Genomic DNA, 24,006 nt, shown 5'->3' with positions numbered 1-24,006 from the left:
TGACTACGGTAGCCGACAATCGTAGCTTACCAAAGTCGTACTAAAACCTTTTCACAGATATTTGATCGCCGTGTGAAATGTTCTATATTCTCAATGAAACATCAAAGTTCTGGTGTTGCTTGCTTACGAGTACTTGCTAGCGTCATTTATTGAACAGGCGTCAACCTACAATACATACGTCTCTCTTATGTGTGACTGCCATCTACTGGTCACACTTATCATTACACCATGTATCAAAAAAATTGCTTCGAGGTCGATAAGCACAACCAGAATTAGGCGCACTGAGTTCTAAGGCTCACTGTCGATTTTTGAGAAAATTATTTTAAGTGTGCCTTACGGTCCAAAAAATACAGTACTTTATATTTATATATGGCGGTATGAGGCTAAATTCCTCACTTGTGGTGCTGTTACATGGTAAAAATCACTGTTTGGCCCACAGACCATAGGCATATTTTCAGTTTGGCCGTTGAGAGCAAAACGTTTGGCCACCCCTGCTCTAAACGAACCGCAGCTCACCGTACCAGGACCACTCCTGCAGCCCTAGATCATTATCTTACCAACTTGTGTGTCATTTTCAGAGGACAGTAAACAAGATATACACTGACTACTCTAGTATTTCAATAGCAATGTCCTTTAAGAAGACTATGTGTAAAAAAGGTTGCTAAAATGTCAGTGGTAAGATACTGAGAGATGACTGAGGTACATTAAACAAGTGGTGTGGCCTTTTAACAATGTTTAGGCGATGCAGGCATTTTCAGAGGCCAGTGATAGCGTGATACCTGGAAGCTGAGCCATCATTGTCACTGCTCCCTAAACCTTGAAAGTGCTGATGTAAGCGCTGTATAAAAAGATGCCTTCGAGGGAGCCCACAGCAAGTTGCTTTGTAACATTTGGGGGACTAAAGCGATAGCAATAAACATCGACTGGGTGACGGAGGTGATGAAGATCTTCTACAAGCCAACACTGTGCACAGCCCCAAAAACCCCTAGCTATTCCCTGGAGACAGTGAACACGTCACTCTGAGACTTATTGAAGACAATAAAGCTGCAGCAGCGGGAGAAGGAGGAAGAAAGACACAGCTGCATCTAGAAGGCTTCCAGTCAGCCTCTGTAGAAATTAGCCTGCAATAAATTTTTCAGAGACATCTAAGCACCGCACAGGTGTGAGTCTATTCCAACTAACAAGTTGCACGTCTGCACATGCACAAAAACACCAAAAAGAAACACAACTCTGAGCTTATGAGACTTTAGCTTGAGAAAAACACAAATCAAAGTGCAACAAAGGAAGAGAACAGAGTCAGAGGTTGCAAATAGGTAAATAAAGGCTTTGTGTGTGTTCATTTGGACCGTAGTTAAACAAGAACAGGCCATAATGGCACTCAGGAATGTGCAGCTTTGACGACTTGAATTGGGATCTGCACTAAAAATCGCACAGCTCCTACATATGGCTGAATGAATATGTCATATTAAGAGTCATGCAAATCGTCACAGAGAAATAACAAGAATGTGTAATGAAAAAAACATCCAAAATCTGCTCTTTCATTTAAATATACCTCATGTTTAACGTAACATGCAATGATTAGCCACTTTCATACGGTTTGTTTATATACATTTGGGCAATTTAAAACAATTTGCCTCTGGGTAATGTACATTTTATTTATAGATAATCATTTGGAGGAGGTTCAAAACTGGGATGATGTTCAGTACATCCTGTCATGTTGTGGGGTTTTTTCTAGGTCATCACCTCCATAAATCAGCAGCATAGATGGTTTATAATACTGCGATTGTCAGTAAAGAGGCATTCATGTTAAATAGGAAAGAGTTGGATCATTTGCATTTGCAACAATAATTGAAAGTGTGCATGCTTGCTATTTTACAAAGTGCTTTACAGCAGAGAGAAGGTTATTGATTTTTTTTTTTTATATTGGCTTCTTATATAGCAGGTACAGTAATGACCCTCACGACCAAATTACGTGAAACATTGTGATATTTTGCAGGATTATACTCAAACATATTATTTGCTGTTTTGACACTCACATTTCTTACTTGCATAACAAGCTAATCACAATTGATTCCATTTGAATGGACGCTGTTTGGATTTGCACCATTCATAAGGAGCAGCATTACTCCAAGCTGTGACCCCCTCCCCCCTTAGAAAAATAGGACTCGATTTTTTTCCGCCACATATCTGATCTATTAGGCAATGTAGAGACACAGTTTAAATGACATAAAGCTGAATAAAATGTACTTACATCGTGAAAAAGGGGTGCAGTGTGGTTATGGTTGTGGTCACACGCTTTCTGCTGCTTGCTGAGATGTTGCTGCTTGGCTGACTGCAGACACATGGTGATCATCTCTGTACACGCCAGCATCCTGCCGCTGAAGCCCGCTCGGGTGCACCTTGCCTGGGTTGGATGGATGGATACTGTGCCGCCGTGTGAGGATGAGATGGATGGAGGTAGGATGTAAGTCGACGCTTTGCACCGTGCTCACTAGTAATAAACTCCGCCTTCTGGAGGGAGGGTCTTCAGGGGGTCTGTCAGACTCAGATCTGGAGAAAGGCACCCTCTGCTGGTTACTGCACGGGCCTAAACACATGATGAACATGATCACACATCATCATGCACCAGGGACAACAACAAATCATGTTACTTACTCATGAGACTGTATAATCTGAAATGATTATATTTTTAATCCCAATAGCATTTTATTGCTCCTTAAATCTGAACATAGAATGCATTATGTTGTCCCACAGGTGAAACTTAAAGGCCTACTGAAATGCGATTTTCTTATTTAAACGGGGATAGCAGGTCCATTCTATGTGTCATACTTGATCATTTCGCAATATTGCCATATTTTTGCTGAAAGGATTTAGTAGAGAACATCGACGATAAAGTTCGCAACTTTTGGTCGCTGATAAAAAAGCCTTGCCTCTACCGGAAGTAGCAGACGAGTAGTGTGACGTCACAGGTTGTGGAGCTCCTCACATCTGCACATTGTTTACAATCATGGCCACCAGCAGCGAGAGCGATTCGGATCGAGAAAGCGAGGATTTCCCCATTAATTTGAGCGAGGATGAAAGATTGGTGGATGAGGAAAGTGAGAGTGAAGGACTAGAGGGCAGTGGGAGCGATTCAGATAGGGAAGATGCTGTGAGAGGCGGGTGGGACCTGATATTCAGCTGGGAATGACTAAAACAGTAAATAAACACAAGACATATATATACTCTATTAGCCACAACACAACCAGGCTTATATTTAATATGCCACAAATTAATCCCGCATAACAAACACCTCCCCCTCCCGTCCATATAACCCGCCAATACAACTCAAACACCTGCACAACACACTCAATCCCACAGCCCAAAGTACCGTTCACCTCCCCAAAGTTCATACAGCACATATATTTCCCCAAAGTCCCCAAAGTTACGTACGTGACATGCACATAGCGGCACGCACGTACGGGCAAGCGATCAAATGTTTGAAAGCCGCAGCTGCATGCGTACTCACGGTACCGCGTCTGCGCATCCAACTCAAAGTCCTCCTGGTAAGAGTCTCTGTTGTCCCAGTTCTCCACAGGCCAATGGTAAAGCTTGACTGTCATCTTCCGGTAATGTAAACAATGAAACACCGGCTGTGTTATCTGGCACAACAGTCAAGGGGTGCATTCTACGGCGGGGGTGCGTTATCCAGCACACCTGCCGCAATACACCGCTTCCCACCTACAGCTTTCTTCTTTGCTGTCTCCATTGTTCATTGAACAAATTGCAAAAGATTCACCAACACAGATGTCCAGAATACTGTGGAATTTTGCGATGAAAACAGACGACTTAATAGCTGGCCACCATGCTGTCCCAAAATGTCCTCTACAATCTGTTACGTCACGCGCAGGCATCATCCTACGGAGACGTTTTCAGCAGGATATTTTGCGCGAAATTTAAAATTGCACTTTAGTAAGCTAACCCGGCCGTATTGGCATGTGTTGCAATGTTAAGATTTCATCATTGATATATAAACTGTCAGACTGCGTGGTCGGTAGTAGTGGGTTTCAGTAGGCCTTTAAAAAAAACAATAGAATAAAGACATTCATTTTTTCAGCAATTAAATCCCAAATCTACCGTATTTTTCGGAGTATAAGTCGCACCGGAGTATAAGTCGCACCTGCCCAAAATGCATAATAAAAAAGAAAAAAAACATATATAAGTCGCACTGGAGCCCGGCCAAACTATGAAAAAAAACTGCGACTTATAGTCCGAAAAATACGGTACTCATTACATACAAAGTGAAATATGTCAAGCTTTTTTGTTATGGTCTACAGTTTTTGGAAACCCAAAATTTTCTGACATTTTCAATTCAACGTTTTCATAAATTGTAAGCCGTAATCATCAAAATTATATAAAAATAAGTCTTGAAATTACATGAGTTGCATGTCATGAGCCTATGTCATATATTAGTGTCACCTTGTAAATCTGATTGCTGGTATACACGAATCTTTGAACCATATTTTTTTAGTTTCATCTGTATACAGCAAGGGTGCCCAGAGTGCGACCCAGGTACACTTTGTGGCCCACGGCTTGTATTATTGGCCCGCGAAACATTCTAAAGACAGTATAAACATGTCCAGGATAAGAACATTACACACAAAAACAAAAACAAAAAAAAACATAGCCGACCCGATTCCCCCCAAAAATGTCAGTCTTAGGCCATGTCTTAGGCGCAAGCATGATCACATCACACCTATTCTCAAATCACTCCACTGGCTCCCTATCGCATACCCAATTTAAGATCAACCTGCTCACTCACCAATGCATCTACGGCAACGCCCCCTCCTACCTCAAGGCCTCAACCCCCTATCCGCAACCTCCGCTCCTCAAACACTAACCTGCTCAAACCCATCAGGACAAAGTTACAATCTATGGGCCGCCGGGCTTTCTGCTCGACCGCTCCCGAACTTTTGAAACGCTCTCCCCGACCATCTTAGAGCACCACAGTCGGTCGACCATTTTAAGAAGGGACTAAAAACCCACCTTTCTAGCACAGCTTTTACCTAATTTCTCTGCCTTCTTGTTTTTAAATGCACTGCTTGCGTATCTGTTTTGTATCCAGTGCTTTCATGCTTTTTATTTCTATTTGTATCTATGTTTCTGTTTGTGTGTCATGATTTCATTTCTATTTTAATTTTTTATTATACATTCTTACTTTCTATTTTTTTTATACTGTGTAGCACTTTGAGATTTTAACAAATGTAAACTGCGTTACAAATGCAATTCATTATTATTTTTACTATTATGTCCGCACGAACACGGAGAGTTTTAAAAACACATATTTGGGGTTAAAACGATCTCCATCCACACAAATGTAGTTTCAAAACTGTCTACGTCAACACCCAAACGCATACACTTGCTGTCATGCACATTTTGTCCAATCAGAAGCCTGAAAAAAGCAGCAATATCTGACTTGGTGCAGCATTACACCTCCTATTATGTTTATTTTGATATACTAGACGTACAATAACATGTACATTATCTTTAAAACCAGCCTGCATGTACACAAAGCCCCGGGAACATTATTAAAGAGCGAATGCACACCTGTGCTGCTGAAACCCAACACTCATAGAATTATAACATGTTCAGCAACATGGTGATGTATTACATGTGCAGTGAAGTGTACATTATTTCTAAAATCAGCACGCAGTAATGAGCCAAGGAAACCATTTTGCATGTTTAAATGCCTATATAAAGCAGACGGACGCGCGTGTGCTGCGACAAAATTCTTATGGAATTATAAAGCATTTAATGATGGATATAGTGATACAGTACATGTAAAAAGTACCACTGATATTCACACACACACACTAGGTGTAGTGAAATTACTCTCTGCATTTGACCCATCCCCTTGTTCCACCCCCTGGGAGGTGAGGTGAGCAGTGAGCAGCAGCGGTGGCCGCGCTCGGGAATCATTTTGGTGATTTAACCCCCAATTCTAACCCTTGATGCTGAGTGCCAATCAGGGAGGTAATGGGTCCCATTTTTATAGTCTTTGGTATGACTCGGCTGGGATTTGAACTTACGACCTGTCTTTAACATCAGTACACACCACAAAGAGGACGCTACATTATGGTTTTTTTTAGTGGCTTGGTTGCTTTTTACTCCATCTCCAAAAATGAAGGCAAGACACGAAAGTTAACTTCTAACTGGGTTCGACAGCGATCTTATAAAAAACAGCTGACTGTCATTTGCGCCGGCGGGAGTGTCGCAAAGCCCATTTTGATGTGTCTTTTTTATTAATGTTGAATGAAAAGAGCAGCATGTTTACGCTCAGACATACAGTAAGTCCTCTTAAAGTGTGTTTAAAGCCAGCAAGGCAGTGTTGTTGAGCTTGGAAATGACAGCGCACAACCGTGACGTCATCACAAATCTCCGTTTGTGCGGTGTACACGCATACGCTAAGCGGAGAGTTTTGGATCTCTACACTTTAGCCAGCGTTTGCAAAAGTCTGCGTTTTTAAAGAAAAAAGTATGCGTCTGCGTGTGGTCAAGAGGCCTAAACGCAGAGATAAGTATGCGTTTATTAAGTATCTGTGTTCGTGTGGACATGGCCTTACTGTATATGGTCTTTGATGATTTCCATGTGTCCTGTCATAATGAGAAAACTATGGTACGTTTTTGGGTGTACTAAAAAACGGTTCTAATTGGCGGTACAATATTAGTGAAGCATAATTAATTAAAAAAGAATGATGTGAACTAAAGAGACAGTCGTAGTAAACCATGGTGATGCTGTGGTGGTGGCAGCTATAGTGGGAGGAGCTCTGTGTTTTTTGTGTTCTTTGATGTATCCCTCTCGTTTTTATGTGTTTTTGCCTTTTTTGTGGACTATTGGATCTGCTCAAAAGACTCCTTTTGGTCATGGCTTGGTTGTTTGCATGTCCATCACTGGAGCCGAGGTTGCTGAGGTAATCAAAAAACTGCCCAGCAGCAAGGCCCCAGGAAAGGACGAGATTCGCCCCGAATATCTAGATGTTCTGGATGTTGTGGGAATGTTGTGGCTGACACGTCTCTTCAATTTAGCATGGAGGTCTGGGGTGGAACCTCTGGATTGGCAGACTGGGGTGGTGGTCCCTCTTTTCAAGAAGGGGGACCAGAGGGTTCCAATTAAAGTTAAAGTTAATGTTAAAGTACCAATGATTGTCACACACACACGAGGTGTGGCGAAATTATTCTCTGCATTTGACCCATCACCCTTGATCACCCCCTGTGAGGTGAGGGGAACAGTGGGCAGCAGCGGGGGCCGCGTCCGGGAATCATTTTTGGTGATTTAACCCCCAATTCCAACCCTTGATCTGAGTGCCAAGCAGGGAGGTAATGGGTCCCATTTTTATAGTCTTTGGTATGACTCGGCCGGGGTTTGAACTCACAACCTACCAATCTCAGGGAGACACTCTAACCCCTAGGCCACTGAGGGATCACACTTCTCAGCCTTCCAGGGAAAGAGAGGAGAGTCCGGCCGATAGTCAAGCTTCAGATTCAGGAGAAACACTGTGGTTTTTGTCCTGGTCGTGGAACACAGGACCAGATTTATATCCTCACTAGCAGTGTTGGGACTAACGCGTTACAAAGTAACGCGTTACTGTAACGCCGTTAGTTTCGGCGGTAACTAGTAATCTAACGCGTTATTTTTTATATTCAGTAACTCAGTTACCGTTACTACATGATGCGTTACTGCGTTATTTTACGTTACTTTTTATGTAGTATAAAGTGTGTTTTATCGGAGCGCTGCTGTGTCATCGTTCTGATTCTTCTTGTGTCACAAGCCGGAGAAGAGAGACATGCGCTCTGTGTGTGTGTGTGAGTGTGGGGAGGGAGGGGAGGAGAGGGGGGGCGTGTCTGATCATGGCGGAGCCAGAAGTCGAGTTTGCTAACATGGAGATATTTTCACTACTTTTCTTTTGTCGAGCACAAAGAAATTAACATTTTAGCTAAATGCAAATTGTGCTTTGGATCAAAGATCCCATCTACTGCCCAAAACAGCAATTCAAATCTGCTGAAACAAGCTACATAAGCAACATGCTTCGACGAAGCTAGTAAAGAGAGATAGAGACTCCAATGACACTTCACCTCCACCACCACCACTTAAGGATTAACTCTGCCTCTGCTCATCATTCAGCACTGAAGATACACACACTCTGTCAAGCAATGTTCCCTCTAATTGTTCATGTGTGTGAGCAAACGCAAAAAGTCCCTGAGCATTGAGTGGAGCCCATGTGAGCAACATCACACGTGCACACTGTGGCTACACCAGCAGCACACCTGTCCCAAACCTGACTAAATAACAACTTCAATCCCCATCCATCCATCCATTTTCTACCGCTTGTCCCATTCAGGGTCGCTGGAGCCTATCTCAGCTGCATTCGGGCGGAAGGCGGGGTACACCCTGGACAAGTCCCCATCCATCGCAAGGCCAACACAGATAGACAGACAACATTCTCTTATTATTATAATCAAATGACAGCAGTCATTTCCATTTCTAATATAAGTGTTTAGGCTCACTTACAATGACAATAACAAAAAATATTGTTTTTCATGAACTGTGTATTGTTCGTCTGGTTCTCAGTAGGAAAAGGGTGGACTGCACCCCTCGGGTCGGGAGTGAAGTTCTACCTCAAGTGGAGGAGTTCAAGTATCTCGGGGTCTTGATCACGAATGAGGGAAGAATAGAACATGAGATTGACAGACAAATTGGTGCAGCGTCAGCAGTGATGCAGTCACTGTACCGGTCTGTTGTGGTGAAGAAGGAGCTGAGCCAGAAGGCGAAACTCTTGATTCACCGGTCAGTCTACGTTCCTACCCTCACCTATGGTCACAAGCTTTGGGTATTGACCGAAAGGACAAGGTCGCGAATACAAGCGGCAGAAATTAGTTTCCTCCGCAGGATGTCTGGGATCACCCTCAGAGATAGGGTGAGGAGCTCGGTCGTCCGGGAGAGACTCAGAGTAGAGCCACTGCTCCTTCATGTCGAGAGGAGCCAGCTGAGATGGCTCGGGAATCTACTACGGATGCCTCCTGGACGCCTCCTTGGTGAGGTGTTTTGGCCATCTCCAGCCGGAGGGAGGCCTCGGGGCAGACCTAGGACACGTTGGAGGGACTATGTTTCACAGCTAGCCTGGGAACGTCTCGGTGTTCTCCCTGTGGAACTAAATGAGGTGGCTGGGGACAGGGAAGTCTGGGCATCTCTGCTTAGACTGCTTCCCCCACGACCCAAGCTCGGATAGGCGGCGGAAAAATGGATGGATGAATGGACTTCCCAACCAATTAATTTGTCAAAATAAAAATAAATACCGTATTTTTTGGAGTATAAGTCGCACCGGAGTGTAAGTCGCACCTGCCTAAAATGCATAATAAAAAAGGAAAAAAACATATATAAGTCGCACTGGAGCCCGGCCAAACTATGAAAAAAACTGTGACTTATAGTCCGAAAAAAAAGGTACTTAAATATCTGGGTGACTTTTGATTTCAAAGCGAGTTATCCATTAAATTGTACACTATAAAAATTCCAAAACATTTTACGGTGAAATTTATGGTGGTGTTTACAGCATATTTCTATAAATTGAAAGAACTGTAACACCAATTTTTTATGGTAAAATTATGTCGACCGAGTCAGTTTTTTACCGTAAAATATATGAGTTTTTTTTGCGGTGCAGTACCATAAATGAGAAAACACATTTTTTTATGGTAAAAAACTGTCATCTTAGTTGCCAGAATAAAAATAAATAAATAGTGTATTGTTTTTCCATTTACAGTAATATGTTGTAAATACCACAGTGAATTTACAACTAAGCTGCCAGTTTTTCCCCGTAAAAAAAACAGTGCTACTGTTTTTCCATTTACTTTAATATGTGTGAATGTGAGTGTGAATGTTGTCTGTCTATCTGTACTGGCCCTGCGATGAGGTGGCGACTTATTCATGGTGTACACCGCCTTCTGCCCGAGTGCAGCTGGGATAGGCTCCAGCACCTCCCGCAACCCCGGGAGGAATAAGCAATAGCAAATGTATGGATGGATGGATGTAAAAAAAATTTTTTATATTTTACAGTAAAAGTCTGGTAACTGAAATGGCAGTTGTTACTGTAAAATCAACATTTATTTTACAGTGTACATAAAAAATATACATAACAATCAGATGCAATGGCAAATTTGTATATTATTTGCTGTTACAAGCGGCCCTCTGACGGCAGCCTAACTGCAATGTGGCTCTCAATGAAAACGAGTTTGGCACCCATGGTTTAGCATGTATTTTTTTACATTCATCGTATTGGTCTTAGTATCTTTAATGTAGAGAATTTATCAAAGTGGCCCCCGCATTCTTCAATATTTCTGTACGCGGTCCTTGCTGAAAAAGTTTGGACACCCTCGCCCTATAGCAGTTATTGTCAAACTGTGGTACATGTAGCTCTAGTGGTGCGTGGGCTCCATCAATTGATACGCCAAATAATCACTTGATTAAAGTACAGTGTTTTATTTTCCTATATTCAAACACAGTGTTACTGTTCAAACTGTGTGTAATGCTACAGTGGCCAAACATGAAATATACTTGTCAAATAAAGTCTCTGCCTTGTTTTTAATGAATACTTAGGCCTACTATGCTACTGTATTTTAATGTTGGTCATTATGGTGGTACTTAGAGAGCCAAGTGTTTTCTGTGGTGGTACTTGGTGAAAAATGTTTGAGAACCACTGGCTTATATTATTGTGGTTTAATATGTTATAGTTTATATTTTATGCTATACATAAGGATGCTACAAAGGGCATACTACAGGATAAAAATGCTTTTCACAAAAAATAAAAGGTGTCAAAATATAGTACCTTATTTTTCGGACTATAAGTCGCAGTTTTTTTCATAGTTTGGCCGGGCTCCAGTGCGATTTATATATGTTTTTTCCTTCTTTATTATGCATTTTCGGCAGGTGCGACTTATACTCCGGTGCGACTTATACTCCAAAAAATACGGTAAATAATTACAAATATAGGCAAATTATGCCAATGCGGCTTCTCAAACAAACAGCAGATGGGTACAACGGCTGTCGCAATATGGTTTAAATTAAATTAAATTTGTATTTAATAGCATTGATGCAAAATATACAACATATATCAATGATAATAACTGTATTTAAATTGTGTTTCATTCATTCAAACACTGACACAGTCAAACAAAAACCACAGTATTTTAAATATTGTGATGATGATCAGATAATTTCGCATATCCATAAACATTTACCTATACTGTGGTCTGTAATCATAACTAGGGATGTCATCATCTGCAGAAAACCCTCCTACATGGGTGCAACCCTCAATGGTGAGTTGTGACATGTTGGAGGGGTGGGGGCAGAGCTGATTGCGTAATGCACCAATAAGTGTGGACTCTTCTTGACAGTTGGTCTATTGGCTGTTTTGAAGTTCGTCCTCAGTGCAGGTCAACAGGTGAGTATTTGCTTTATGAAAATTGCGTTGTTTTATGTGCAGTGATAATTTCATTGGATTGAATGACCCCGAAGGGAATAAGCGGTAGAAAATGGATGGATGGGATGAATGGTAGTAAATGTGATTAAAAATGTATTTAAATGTGAATGTTAATAGTATTGGTGTTATCCATTTTCTATTCTTCCATGGGGTATGTTTCAATTTATGAAGTACAATATATTAAAAACTAATATTACATTCTTATATTGCCGGCTAAAGTTAAACGAATGATGGGATTTTTTTTGCTATTGACAGTATGAAACTAAATGCTGAAATTTATGATTTTGAAATACAATTTGACCCACTTTTGTTCTATAAAGGTCTTTCATTGACAGGCTCATGTAAAGATAACATCTGACCACAAGAGAAAGCCTGCACAGATCCTAAGAATTGTCTTATCTTTTGACAACAGACCAAAATATACATACGAAAGACATAATGCAGCTGGCTGTTTGTAAACTGAACCTGTGCATAGATGCATTTGAACACTAATCAAAAAATGATTAATCTAGATTCAGCATCTTTGTAGAATTATTAATTATTATTATCGCAAAGTATACATTCTCTCAGAGAGGTATTAATCCAACAATGTTTTTATTATTGGGATAATTGTTTTGCATCATATTAAGCCGTTTCTATTATTTTGGTAACCTTAACACATACAATAAAATTATTGGCCAAATAATACATTCCTGGCCAGCAAAATTAGCTTTATTTTCAAATATAATTAAGTATAAGAATTTGAGACACTTTTGTTGCGTCTTACATTGGAGTATGCGACACTAGTCTTTGGTGATGACGTGTGTAACGCAGCACTGCAAACGCCTGCAGGGAGAAGATAAACCGCACCCTGAGGGTTGTACCTTTTGCTCTCATATGTAGAAGGTTGACAACCACATTGACTGCAAAATTCATCAAAAATGTTTCGTCTGCAATGTGGAGAGAGATATTGCAGATGCAGAGTCAATTCATGGCACGAAAATAACTAGAAAGACTTTCGGACATGGCAGACTTCCGTCAGACTCTACCTCTCAGTAGTAAAAAAAAAAGTCCTGAATCCAGACGGTTATCAGGATCACCCACAAAATGTAATCACTTGTTCTTTATCCCATCTCTGACCAAGTGCCTATAACTTTTTGATTTATCTATAGCGAGTTTAAAGAAACATATTTGTCTGTGTTAGTGGAAATGAGGAAAGAAGCATACACACACCGAAGTTGAAGCTTGAAATGTACAAAACCCAAAACCAGTGAAGTTGGCACGTTGTGTAATTCGTAAATAAAAACAGAATACAATGATTTACAAATCCTTTTCAACTTATATTCAATTGAATAGACTACAAAGACAATATATTTAATGTTTGAACTGAGAAACACTTTTTTTTTTTTGTGAATAATCATTAACTTAGAATTTGATGGCAACAACACATTGACACACACTGACAGTGGTTTTCTGAAGTGTTCCTGAGCCCATGGGGTGATATCCTTTACACACTGATGTCGGTTTTTGATGCAGTACCGCCTGAGGGATTGAAGGTCACGGGCATTCAATGTTGGCTTTCAGCCTTGCTGCTTACGTGCAGTTATTTCTCCAGATTCTCTGAACTTTTTGATGATATTACGGACTGTAGTTGGTGAAATCCTTAAATTCCTTGCAATAGCTGGTAGATAAAATGTTTTTCTTAGACAATTTGCTCAAGCATTTGTTCACTAAATGGTTACCCTCACCCCATCCCTGTTTGTGAATGACTAAGAATTTCATGGAAACTGCTTTTGTACCCAATCATGGCACCCACCTGTTCCCAATTAGCCTGTTCACCTGTGGGATGTTCCAAATAAGTGTTTGATGAGCATTCCTCAACTTTCTCAGTCTTGTTTGCCATTTGTGCCAGCTTTTTTGAAACATGTTGCAGGCATCAAATTCTAAATGAGCTAATATTTGCAAAAAATAACAACGTTTTCCAGTTTCAACATTAGGTATCTTGTCTTTGCAGTCTATTCAATTGAATATAGGTTGAAAAGGATTTGCAAATCATTGTATTCTGTTTTTATTTACGATTTACACACCATGCCAACTTCACTGGTTTTGGGTTTTGTAAATGTAAAGTAATGTAGTCAAAATGACCCGGATCAGCCCCAAAAGTTAGGTAGTGACATTCATCCACGGTATTTGTGTCTGCGGGGATACTTGCATACGCACACACAGAAATGTAAACGTTACATTCTTCTCAAATAGTGGGGCGGAACACTGCGGGGGGCGCGATGCAATGGCAGGGAGGCGCGTGTTACCCTGGGTAAGATGCTTTATCAGTATCATGCAGTATCACCCTTTTTTTCCCCCGCTTCGAAAAGCTGTGCACTAAAAATGTGCTCATCGAATCCAATAATCCTGATTTCCTCATTTTGTTTCAAAAGAAAATCAGCAAAAATTGTTTTATTAATTCTTGTTTTGTCAGTTGAAGTGTTTTATATATTTTGCTCTTGAGTTAATTTGGCTGATAAAGTTTAAGTTATTATTTATTGAGTTATTTTATTTTTCACTACCAAATGGTTCAAGTCAGTCAAAAAATGTTTATAGTTTAAATAAGGATTTAATTTTGGGTGGGATTTCAGGCAAATTAATGCACTTTAAAACATTTCTGCTACAGACTCAAAAACAATGTTGATAAAGTTATTATTTATTGTAAATTGATCTATATTTCTTTCTATTTTTCTTTTCTTTAATATCAATGTTATGGTGAGGTGTAGGTAATACAATTGGATAGACAAATTATACTTTTAATAGTAAGCAAAGAATGGTGGTGGGCACAAAATGTTTGGGCTCAACAGAAAATAATTGAGAAGTACTGAAGTAAGATAACATAGTAGAAATTATTCAGATCATGAATTGATTTACTACCATGAATTGATTTACGTGGACCCCGACTTAAACAAGTTGAAAAACTTATTCGGGTGTTACCATTTAGTGGTCAATTGTACGGAATATGTACTGTACTGTGAAATCTACTAATAAAAGTTTCAATCAATCAAAGTTTCAATCAGTTGTTCCTTATCCCATTTCGGATATGTCATCAAAGTTTCATGTAAATTTGTCCATTACCTTTTCAGTTATTTTGCTAACGAACGAACTGACAAACCAAGGATTACTTAAAGGGGACCTTTGAAGATTTTAATCTACGGTACATTAAAAACACACACAGGCATCCATAACTGTGTGCAAGCTCACACCCAAATGCATGAATCTCATGATTTGATGGCATTGTTTAACACCAGTATCCAATATTGTAACAATTTTTCAAGTCAGAAAAGACCGAAAATATAATTGGTCCCCTTTACAATCCTGGCAGCAGTAATAGTGATGTTGTCATCTCCTACCTTATTAACTCAGAGCAGAAACAGCTGGTGCAAACATGGCTGCCTTCCTTCACCACTGCCCCTTCTTCAAGTCTGCCACCAAGCCATCTTTGAGAAGACAAGGACCCTCCTTGCTGTCACTGGCCAATCAGTGTCCCATCATTGCACGTCAGATCAGCGTCTGCGGGTTGGCATCGCTGGAGGCCAAGCTGAGCGCATCCTATTCCAGCCCTGACTGTAACCAGCGTACCACGCTGGAGCAAAGGAGGATGTTTGCTCAAACGGCTCCTCAGGTGGCCGAGTCGACATCAAAGGCTTGCCCTTTTGTCACCTCTCGCATCGGGATGGTTCGAGCCAGACCTGAAGTGCAGGAGGATGTCCAAGAGGGTAAGACTCAGTATTTGATTCTTTGTTTATGACTGTGATGTGATGACAAATGAGCATTATTTTCTTACAGGCATGATGATCTCTCTGTTGAAAGATTTAAAGGAGTCTCTTCTCCCGAAACCATCTCAAATCAGTACCATCAGTCACCTCCTCACAGACAACATGGGTGTGTTTTACAACATCCCACATGTGCATACACACCTAAATATTGTATATTGCATTACATAACTGACATGTTGTTCATGTAGCTGGACCCAGCTATGATTATGACCACTTCTTCTCTGAGAAGATCGCTGAGAAGAAGAAGGACCACACTTATCGAGTCTTCAAGACAGTAAACCGTAGTGCCGGTTCATTTCCTTTGGCTGAGGATTACTCTGTGTCAGACCGTGATAGGTCCCAAGTCTCTGTGTGGTGCAGCAACGACTACTTGGGCATGAGTCGGCACCCACAAGTTATTAGCACCATCAGGTAAAAGTGGTGATGAAGAACATTCGGAACTCTGTCCACATTTTCTTCATTGTTCTTCAGTGAGGCCCTGAGCAGGCACGGTGCAGGAGCAGGAGGAACCAGAAACATCTCAGGTACTAGTAACTTCCACGTGTCTCTGGAGAAGGAGTTGGCTGAGCTGCATCAGAAGGACGGTGCTCTTGTCTTCTCTTCCTGCTTCGTGGCAAACGACTCCACTCTCTTCACTTTGGCCAGGATTCTACCAGGTACTACATCTGGTCCAGTTCATTCCAAAGGTGTTTAATGGGATTTTTGCGTTTTGGCTCGGCTTTGTGCAAGGGCTGTGAAGAAAGAAATAGGTCTAAATCTGGGACCTCCTAAACTGAATGCTGTGCCATCTCATGTGTTCTGGTATGACAATAAAGGTCCTTGAATATTTTGACACTGTTAAAGGGGAACATTATCACCAGACCTATGTAAGCGTCAATATATACCTTGATGTTGCAGAAAAAAAGACCATATATTTTTTTAACCGATTTCCGAACTCTAAATGGGTGAATTTTGGCGAATTAAACGCCTTTCTATTATTCGCTCTTGGAGCGATGACGTCACGTTGTGACGTCACACCGGGAAGCAATCCGCCATTTTCTCAAACACATTACAAACACCGAGTCAAATCAGCTCTGTTATTTTCCGTTTTTTCGACTGTTTTCCGTACCTTGGAGACATCATGCCTCGTCAGTTTGTTGTCGGAGGGTGTAACAACACGAACAGGGACGGATTCAAGTTGCACCAGTGGCCCAAAGATGCGAAAGTGGCAAGAAATTGGACGTTTGTTTCGCACACTTTACCGACGAAAGCTATGTTACGACACAGATGGCAAGAATGTGTGGATATCCTGCGACACTCAAAGCAGATGCATTTCCAACGATAGTCAAAGAAATCTGCCGCCAGACCCCCAGGAAAAGAGAGCGGATGAGGGTATGTCTACAGAATATATTAATTGATGAAAACTGGGCTGTCTGCACTCTCAAAGTGCATGTTGTTGCCAAATGTATTTCATATGCTGTAAACCTAGTTCATAGTTGTTAGTTTCCTTTAATACCAAACAAACACATACCAATCGTTGGTTAGAAGGCGATCGCCGAATTCGTGCTCGCTTTCTCCCGTGTCGCTGGCTGTCGTGTCGTTTTCGTCGGTTTCGCTTGCATACGGTTCAAACCGATATGGCTCAATAGCTTCAGTTTCTTCTTCAATTTCGTTTTCGCTACCTGCCTCCACACTACAACCATCCGTTTCAATACATGCGTAATCTGTTGAATCGCTTAAGGCGCTGAAATCCGAGTCTGAATCCGAGCTAATGTCGCTATACCTTGCTGTTCTATCCGCCATGTTTGTTTGTATCGGCATCACTATGTGACGTCACAGGAAAATGGACGGGTGTATATAACGATGGTTAAAATCAGGCACTTTGAAGCTTTTTTTAGGGATATTGCGTGATGGGTAAAATTTTGAAAAAAACTTTGAAAAATAAAATAGGCCACTGGGAACTGATTTTTAATGGTTTTAACCCTTCTGAAATTGTGATAATGTTCCCCTTTAAGCTCCTCAGGAGATGGTCAGAGACACTTCTGTTTGCTTAACTGAAGTTGCTTTTGTATTGCCTGACAAAACTGCCAAAATAAATTGTACTATCAGTCGCCCAGGGTTCACCAAACTAGGAAGTCAAGTGTATGGCTACAAAATATAGGCCCGCTGGCTGCAAGAGTAGGACCCATGAATCAGGGTGTACTACAGGGTCTCATCCAATGATTGAATAAAACACTAAAATATGCATATTTTATCAAAGGAAGACATATAATCTCAGGATTCACGGTGTGTTTACTGTCACACCCACAGGCTGTGAGATCTACTCTGATGCCGGGAACCACGCCTCAATGATTCAGGGCATCAGAAACAGTGGAGCCAAGCGCTTCATCTTTCGCCACAACGACAGCCAACACCTGGAGGAGCTACTGCAACGCTCTGACCCGAAGACACCCAAAATAGTGGCGTTCGAGACGGTGCATTCAATGGACGGTAAGGATTGGAACATCCTCAATTACGAATAAAATTGTAGACTAGCCTTTAACTACATTTTCATATAAATGTATATTTTAGATTATCGACTTGCTTATGTAGGGATATTTTACATTATAGATATGTATTGATAAGTGTCTATGTTAAGTGAAACTAGCTCTTGATTTTGTGTCATTTGTTTGTGGCTATAGACACTTTATTAGGCACACATTCAAAATCTAACGAGATACTAGAGCTGCATCAAACACAATTAACAATTTCCATTTTTAATTGATTGATTGATTATTGAATTGTTTAATTATATGTTTATATTCACTTTGCATAACATTAGATTTGCAGGTGCAGCAAATGCTGTGACCAATCAGTGTATATTGTGTTGTTGGAAAATGTATTTACAAATGTGTCTTATGCGAGGAAATTGGTCTCTCTGGCGGCTCAATTATTAATGAAATAAAACATACACATGTTCTATTATTATGACAGAATAAATCATAATAATCCCTCTACTTTTCTTTATTCTACCCTCCTATTTTGGGCTGACAGTGGTTGTTCAACAGCAATCGTTTTTCCACACAATACCTTAATGCAGTGGTTCTTAACCTCGTTGGAGGTACCGAACCCCACCAGTTTCATATGCGCATTCACCGAACCCTTCTTTAGTGAAAAATAAAATGTTTTTTTTTTCCAATTCAAGACAAAGTTATATGTTTTTTTTACTGGTGCACAAAATTAACCGTGCATGAACATCACCTTGTTCAAAGAACAAAACCCACTGCATAAACTCACAACAAATTACACACCTGCAAATCCGATGGAAAATTAGAGGGAACATTGTTCGGGGGTATCCATAATACGCCAATAGGGAGAAGTTTTTAATTACACGATGAGTCGGGTTTGTCTTGACCTCCGCGGCAGATACTCTGCCGAACCCCTGAGGCTGACTCACCGAACCCCTAGGGTTCTACTGAACCCAGGTTAAGAACCACTGCCTTAATGCTAACGAGGGGAGAGTCCTCTTTAACGACTGTCGTTAGCATTAACAGAAAGGTTACTCCTTAGCATCTCAACGGTTGTTTTGAACTACATTAGGGTGGAACCATCCTTGCCCAGGAATGCCCTCCATGTGTTGGAGACAAGATCTGACCATTCTAAGTCAATGCGCATGAACTGATGAAGCCTACTTGGATGAGAGGCGAAACGTCTTCTAAGACAAACTGAACATTCCAGTTGCGATTGATTGATTGGCCTGAGAATAGTTTTATGAAGCAATGTAATAATAATGTACATAATTTACCTTAGAGATTGGACCTCTACGGTATCTTCTTCCCAGTGACGTGCGGTCACTGGAGGCAGGTGAGCGCGGGGCCTCACCTGCCATCATGGAAAGAAAAAAAATGTAAAAAGAAAAAAAATGTATTAAATTGTTATATGTATTCAGTGATTATACTATAAAGTTATTTTCCATTTAACTTCACCAGTTTTAGATTATTTTTATTAAAAATCGCTGAATTTTCACATTTGCCGTTCAAATACTGAGAAGAGACGGTGCGGTGATCAGCAGCCAGTTGAGGCACGTCACTCAGTGCCTCAACAGGGATTGCGCAATGACTCGGCTAACTGCTGGCCTGCTGTGCAGTGAGACCGTATTGCTATATGAATTATATTATACATTTCCATAGTTTAGTTAGCTGAAGTATATAATGTACAGTGTATTTTGTCAACAACTGTATGTGTGTAAAGTATTTATTGTGCTGAGCAATCATAAAACTGCTGCGAAGACGCACTGGCTGATGCTCGCAGTAATCCCGCCTCCTGGTGCCGGTTAATGCACCCCCCGACGGAAGCGCCACACCAACCAAAGCCACACCCAAACCCTCCACGTACAAGACCGAATCCACCCAAAAAAACTTAACAAAAAGCCAAAAAGTGCAAAAACAACAATGCTCGCGCCGGAGACAGGGACACAACATTAGGTACACCTGCAGACTGCAGCACGGATTTCATATTTCATTCATTCACAACTCCAACACGAACACCACTGTTCCCACACTTATAAGTAAAGGTAAGACCATAATAACCTTTTTTTAATTAAATGTGCTTTTTTGTGTGCTACAGTTTGTATGTGTAAAGTTAAAGTTAAGTTAAAGTACCAATGATTGTCACACACACACTAGGTGTGGTGAAATGTGTCCTCTGCATTTGACCCATCCCCTTGATCACCCCCTGGGAGGTGAGGGGAGCAGTGGGCAGCAGCGGCGCCGCGCCCGGGAATCATTTTTGGTGATTTAACCCCCAATTCCAACCCTTGATGCTGAGTGCCAAGCAGGGAAGAATGCTGGTATGAGCTTTTAAACATAACCCGTTAACTGCTGCCAATCAAATGGTGAATAAGATACTCTTTAGGGTTCATATGTTTGTAAATCTGACTGTGATGAAGTCGGTGCCTCACCAGTCATGAACCTCACCGCACGTCACTGCTTCTTTCAACTGATACTCCATCAAACACACCATCAGCAGATTTTCTATGTTTTCATTGACAAATGTCCACCGTTTTACTTTAACATTCTTGGCTGGCGTTAGACTCATTCTCCTGCAGCACTCAAATTGCTTCACCAACTATTTGAGTGCAAATGTGCTTGTTGATTGCACTTATTCATTTTTAATATAATCCAAATAACAATTTTATTGATTTACAAAGATAATATTGCTCTATTTTGACAATATGTTTATTATTGTTATTCTTTTCAGGTGCCATATGTCCTTTGGAGGAGCTGTGTGACGTTGCTCACCTTTATGGAGCTCTGACGTTTGTTGATGAGGTCCACGCTGTTGGCCTGTATGGAGCCCATGGAGCTGGAGTGGGAGAGAGGGACAATGTTATGCACAAGATTGACATTGTGTCTGGGACCCTAGGTGAGACTTAACTGTGATCCTATTTCCACGACACCATTAGTCTCCGATCTTGGCTAAAGTCATACTTAACTGCCACTGTTACGGTGCCAACATCGTTATGATAACTCATGCATTGGGGCTGGGAGAGGTGGAGGCGCTCTCATCACAAGAATCAGAGATTTATCAGCACGGTGCCGCCTCTACTGACACTGTGGCTTGAGTTGATAACACAACATCAGAGGTTGGGTCCACTTTAATGGCAACTACAAGTTGTTAGTTAAAAAAAATACTGGCAAACACACATTCAGTTAATTGCAATGCTTACTTAAAGTGTTCTGAGTAAGTAAAAATGATACATCGACATGACACATTACCACTCAGTTCACAGCACTTCGTGTTATATCTGTTATGTGTTGTTAGGTTTCACGTTTTCTGTTTTTGCTACTGCACCCAATTCATTTATGTAATGTGATATTGCGTTTAAAGTATATGGAGAGTGATTTCATCAGAGGGTTGGCAATTTTGTAGTAATGTTCTTTTTACAATAAAGCTATCTACATATCGATAATATAAAGTAGACATAACACTGTTGTAAGCAAATAAAATAAAAATTAGGGCTGACAAAAATAACAAGTTGACTCATGTGAATAATCACAAAAAAATATTGCATTAATCACATATATACGCAGATTAATCACGCAATTTATTTTGACCCTCCACGCTTGTTTAACTTAACCATGGATGGTTACCTGAAAGGCAATGTGGGTTTTTAAACTGTCAGCAATCAGGTCACTGCATACGTCAGTGCAAAGATGACTGAGGAGACTCAAACTGTTTAAATTTCACTTTAAAATATACCCAAATAGGACTTTAGAAAAAACTGTTACTGTCAAGACTTGGACTATGGCGTGGTTTGTTCTCCCGTGGTGCAAATGAACATTTGGACCAGATATGGCTTGAAGATGAAGACATATTTATTTTTATTATAACAAAAAGAACAAACTAAAGGTGCGCACAAGGCGGAAGTACAACCTTGACAAATGAAACCAATACTTGCACGTGGGCAAAAAACTAAGGACATGAACAAAAGTCGCTAACTGTGGCATGAATCGAAAAAACTTACTTGGACAGGGCATGAAGTACGCAGAGGTAAACAGAGTGTGACAGGGGTATGGTGTCACCAGCCAAACAGCCTGGCAACTGGAAGCTTAAATAATAGTGACATGATTAAAGACAGGTGCGTGAGTCGTGAGGGCAGGTGAAAACTAATGGGTTTCTATGGTGACAAACAAGAGTGCACAATGAGTCCAAACGTGGAACAGGTGAAACTAATGGGTAACTATGGAAACAAGACAAGGGAGTGAAAAGCCAGAAACTAAAGAGTCCAATAACTAAACAAAACAAAACATGACATGACTAAAACAAAACATGATTACACAGACATGACAGTTACCAAGTTTTGAAAAATAAATGACTTGCATTCAAATAAAACCTTTAAATGGATATCCTCTATGACATTCTGGAAAAAAAAATACACTTGTGTCCGAATATTGGGCTCTTTTTTAAGGTCAATTTGAATTACACAAGCGAGTAATAACCTCTAATTAATCATGATTAATCAAATATATGAATAATTTGACAAAACTAATTAAAATGGATAGTTTTTATTAATTTTGTATCTTTAAAAATAAAAAAAGGTTACGCTAAAAACAATTATGTACATTCCATGTTATAATCATATAATAATCATATAAAAATTATACTATATAACATAGATTTTCCAAGTGTGGTTCCAGTAGCTTGAGAGGAAAAAAATGAACTTTTTTTTTTAAATCTGCTGAGCTAACTTTAGTGACAGATTGAAAGGTTAATTTAAGTTTTAGTTCCTACAGAAATATAGATAAGTTAGCTTCAGTCAAGTGGCAATAAAAAAATAAATGCATCACCTCCCCTTACATACAGTATATATCAACTGTGACTCTTCCAGGGAAGGCCTACGGCTGTGTGGGAGGCTACATTGCCAGCAGCGCCGCCCTGGTGGACACAGTTCGCTCCTACGCGGCCGGCTTCATCTTCACTACCGCCCTGCCACCGATGGTCCTGGCCGGAGCCCTGGAGTCTGTGCGTGTCCTGAAGGGCCCTGAGGGACGCTCCCTGCGCAGAGCACACCAGAGAAACGTCAAACACATGAGGCAGCTTCTCCTGGACAAGGGCCTGCCTGTGGTCCGCTGTCCCAGCCACATCATCCCCATACAGGTATGGACCAGAGCCAGAGGTCTTTGTGGAAAAAATGTACCTTTCCAGAGCTGACATCATGTTGTTGTTTTTCACAAAATAGTTGAGGTTGAAAAAACAGCGCCTCTGCTGGTTGCACTCCATATTGCCTAAACTGCTTCAAGACGAATAAACAATCAGTTGCGATTGCACACAATCTATTATATTGAAATTATAATTTAACTAACGTAGAGCACTCACATAGTTTTGCTCCTGTATAGATCATCACTGCTGCTTTTGTTGCCTTCTCTAGGTGGGCAATGCTGAGCTGAACACCAAGGTGTGCGACACCATGCTGGAGAGACACAACATATACGTCCAGGCCATCAACTACCCTACAGTGCCTCGTGGCGAGGAACTGCTGCGCCTGGCCCCGTCTCCTCATCACCACCCAGCCATGATGGAGTACTTTGTGGGTGAGTGGCTGTTTCAGGGAAATTACTAATCAGGATAAGTAAGGCCAGTGAATGATTTGTGTACTTTTATTAAAACCCCGTACACACTCTTGGCACCCTACTATCAACACAATGACACAGAGCAATGTGTGTGCAAGCTCATTCAGCGAGAAATATAACATTAAGATTCAAATTCACAGAGAAACTGGTGGACGTGTGGCAGGAGGTGGGACTCAAGCTTAACAACCCTGCTGCTGCTTCCTGCACCTTCTGTGACCGCCCCCTGCACTTTGACCTCATGAGTGAATGGGAGAAGTCCTACTTTGGCAACATGGAGCCCCAATACATAACTGTGTCTGCATAGAGGACACAGAATCTCATCTACAACATATATTTTGAATTATGTCTAGCTTGCATTAAAACAATCACCTCTTGCTTTCTGTGTGATAAAAAAAACAAAACATTTAGATGTACTCTCATATCAATATAAAGAATTGGATTGTATAAATGCCAGGTAATGTGTATTTGCCGCTCTAGTTTTAAAGTGTAAATCCTGCACAATAGACACTTTCTTATCTCTAGATATGTTTGTTTGACTTTAAAAAAACTAATGTGTGAATTAACCAATTTGGCCTTCAAATTGAGAAAAAAATTTCACATATTGACA

General features: G+C 40.8%; 2 protein-coding genes across 3 annotated transcripts in view; one reads left to right on the top strand and one right to left on the bottom strand.

Moving 5' to 3' along the window:
* The window catches only part of LOC133616725 (N-terminal EF-hand calcium-binding protein 1-like), a 49,211-nt gene extending 34,195 nt beyond the window's left edge, over positions 1-15,016 (bottom strand). The window contains exons 1-2 of the mRNA XM_061976308.2: positions 14,884-15,016; positions 2,252-2,587 (exon numbers count right to left, since the gene is read on the bottom strand). Coding sequence (XP_061832292.1) covers positions 2,252-2,371 — 120 coding nt within the window. The 5' untranslated portion in view covers positions 2,372-2,587; positions 14,884-15,016. The remainder of the gene's footprint in view (positions 1-2,251; positions 2,588-14,883) is intronic.
* alas2 (aminolevulinate, delta-, synthase 2) lies at positions 11,373-23,774 on the top strand. 2 transcript variants are annotated; one of them, XM_061976255.1, is made up of 10 exons: positions 11,373-11,470; positions 14,897-15,249; positions 15,320-15,415; positions 15,498-15,720; positions 15,781-15,965; positions 17,599-17,778; positions 20,527-20,691; positions 22,658-22,926; positions 23,198-23,360; positions 23,540-23,774. In XM_061976255.1, exons 2-10 carry the CDS (start codon positions 14,919-14,921, stop codon positions 23,701-23,703), a joined length of 1,776 nt encoding a protein of 591 aa, XP_061832239.1. In that variant the 5' UTR covers positions 11,373-11,470; positions 14,897-14,918; the 3' UTR covers positions 23,704-23,774. The 2 variants fall into 2 exon arrangements, with proteins under 2 accessions (XP_061832239.1, XP_061832248.1); XM_061976264.2 differs by having other exon boundaries at positions 11,424-11,470; positions 14,902-15,249.
* The last annotated feature ends 232 nt before the right edge of the window (positions 23,775-24,006 follow it).

The sequence above is a fragment of the Nerophis lumbriciformis genome, linkage group LG01, assembly GCF_033978685.3.
Source record: "Nerophis lumbriciformis linkage group LG01, RoL_Nlum_v2.1, whole genome shotgun sequence".
Classification (NCBI taxonomy): Eukaryota; Metazoa; Chordata; class Actinopteri; order Syngnathiformes; family Syngnathidae; genus Nerophis; species Nerophis lumbriciformis.
The sequence above is the reverse complement of the archived record's forward strand: the minus strand, read 5'-3'. Positions and strand labels throughout refer to the sequence as shown.

Bases quoted from the DNA above. Each gene is read 5' to 3' on its own strand.
- alas2 (XM_061976255.1), top strand. From the start codon at position 14,919: ATGGCTGCCTTCCTTCACCACTGCCCCTTCTTCAAGTCTGCCACCAAG. The intron at 15,250-15,319 runs GTAAGACTCAGT...ATTTTCTTACAG, and splicing joins GCAGGAGGATGTCCAAGAGG to GCATGATGATCTCTCTGTTG. The intron at 20,692-22,657 runs GTGAGACTTAAC...TGACTCTTCCAG, and splicing joins CATTGTGTCTGGGACCCTAG to GGAAGGCCTACGGCTGTGTG.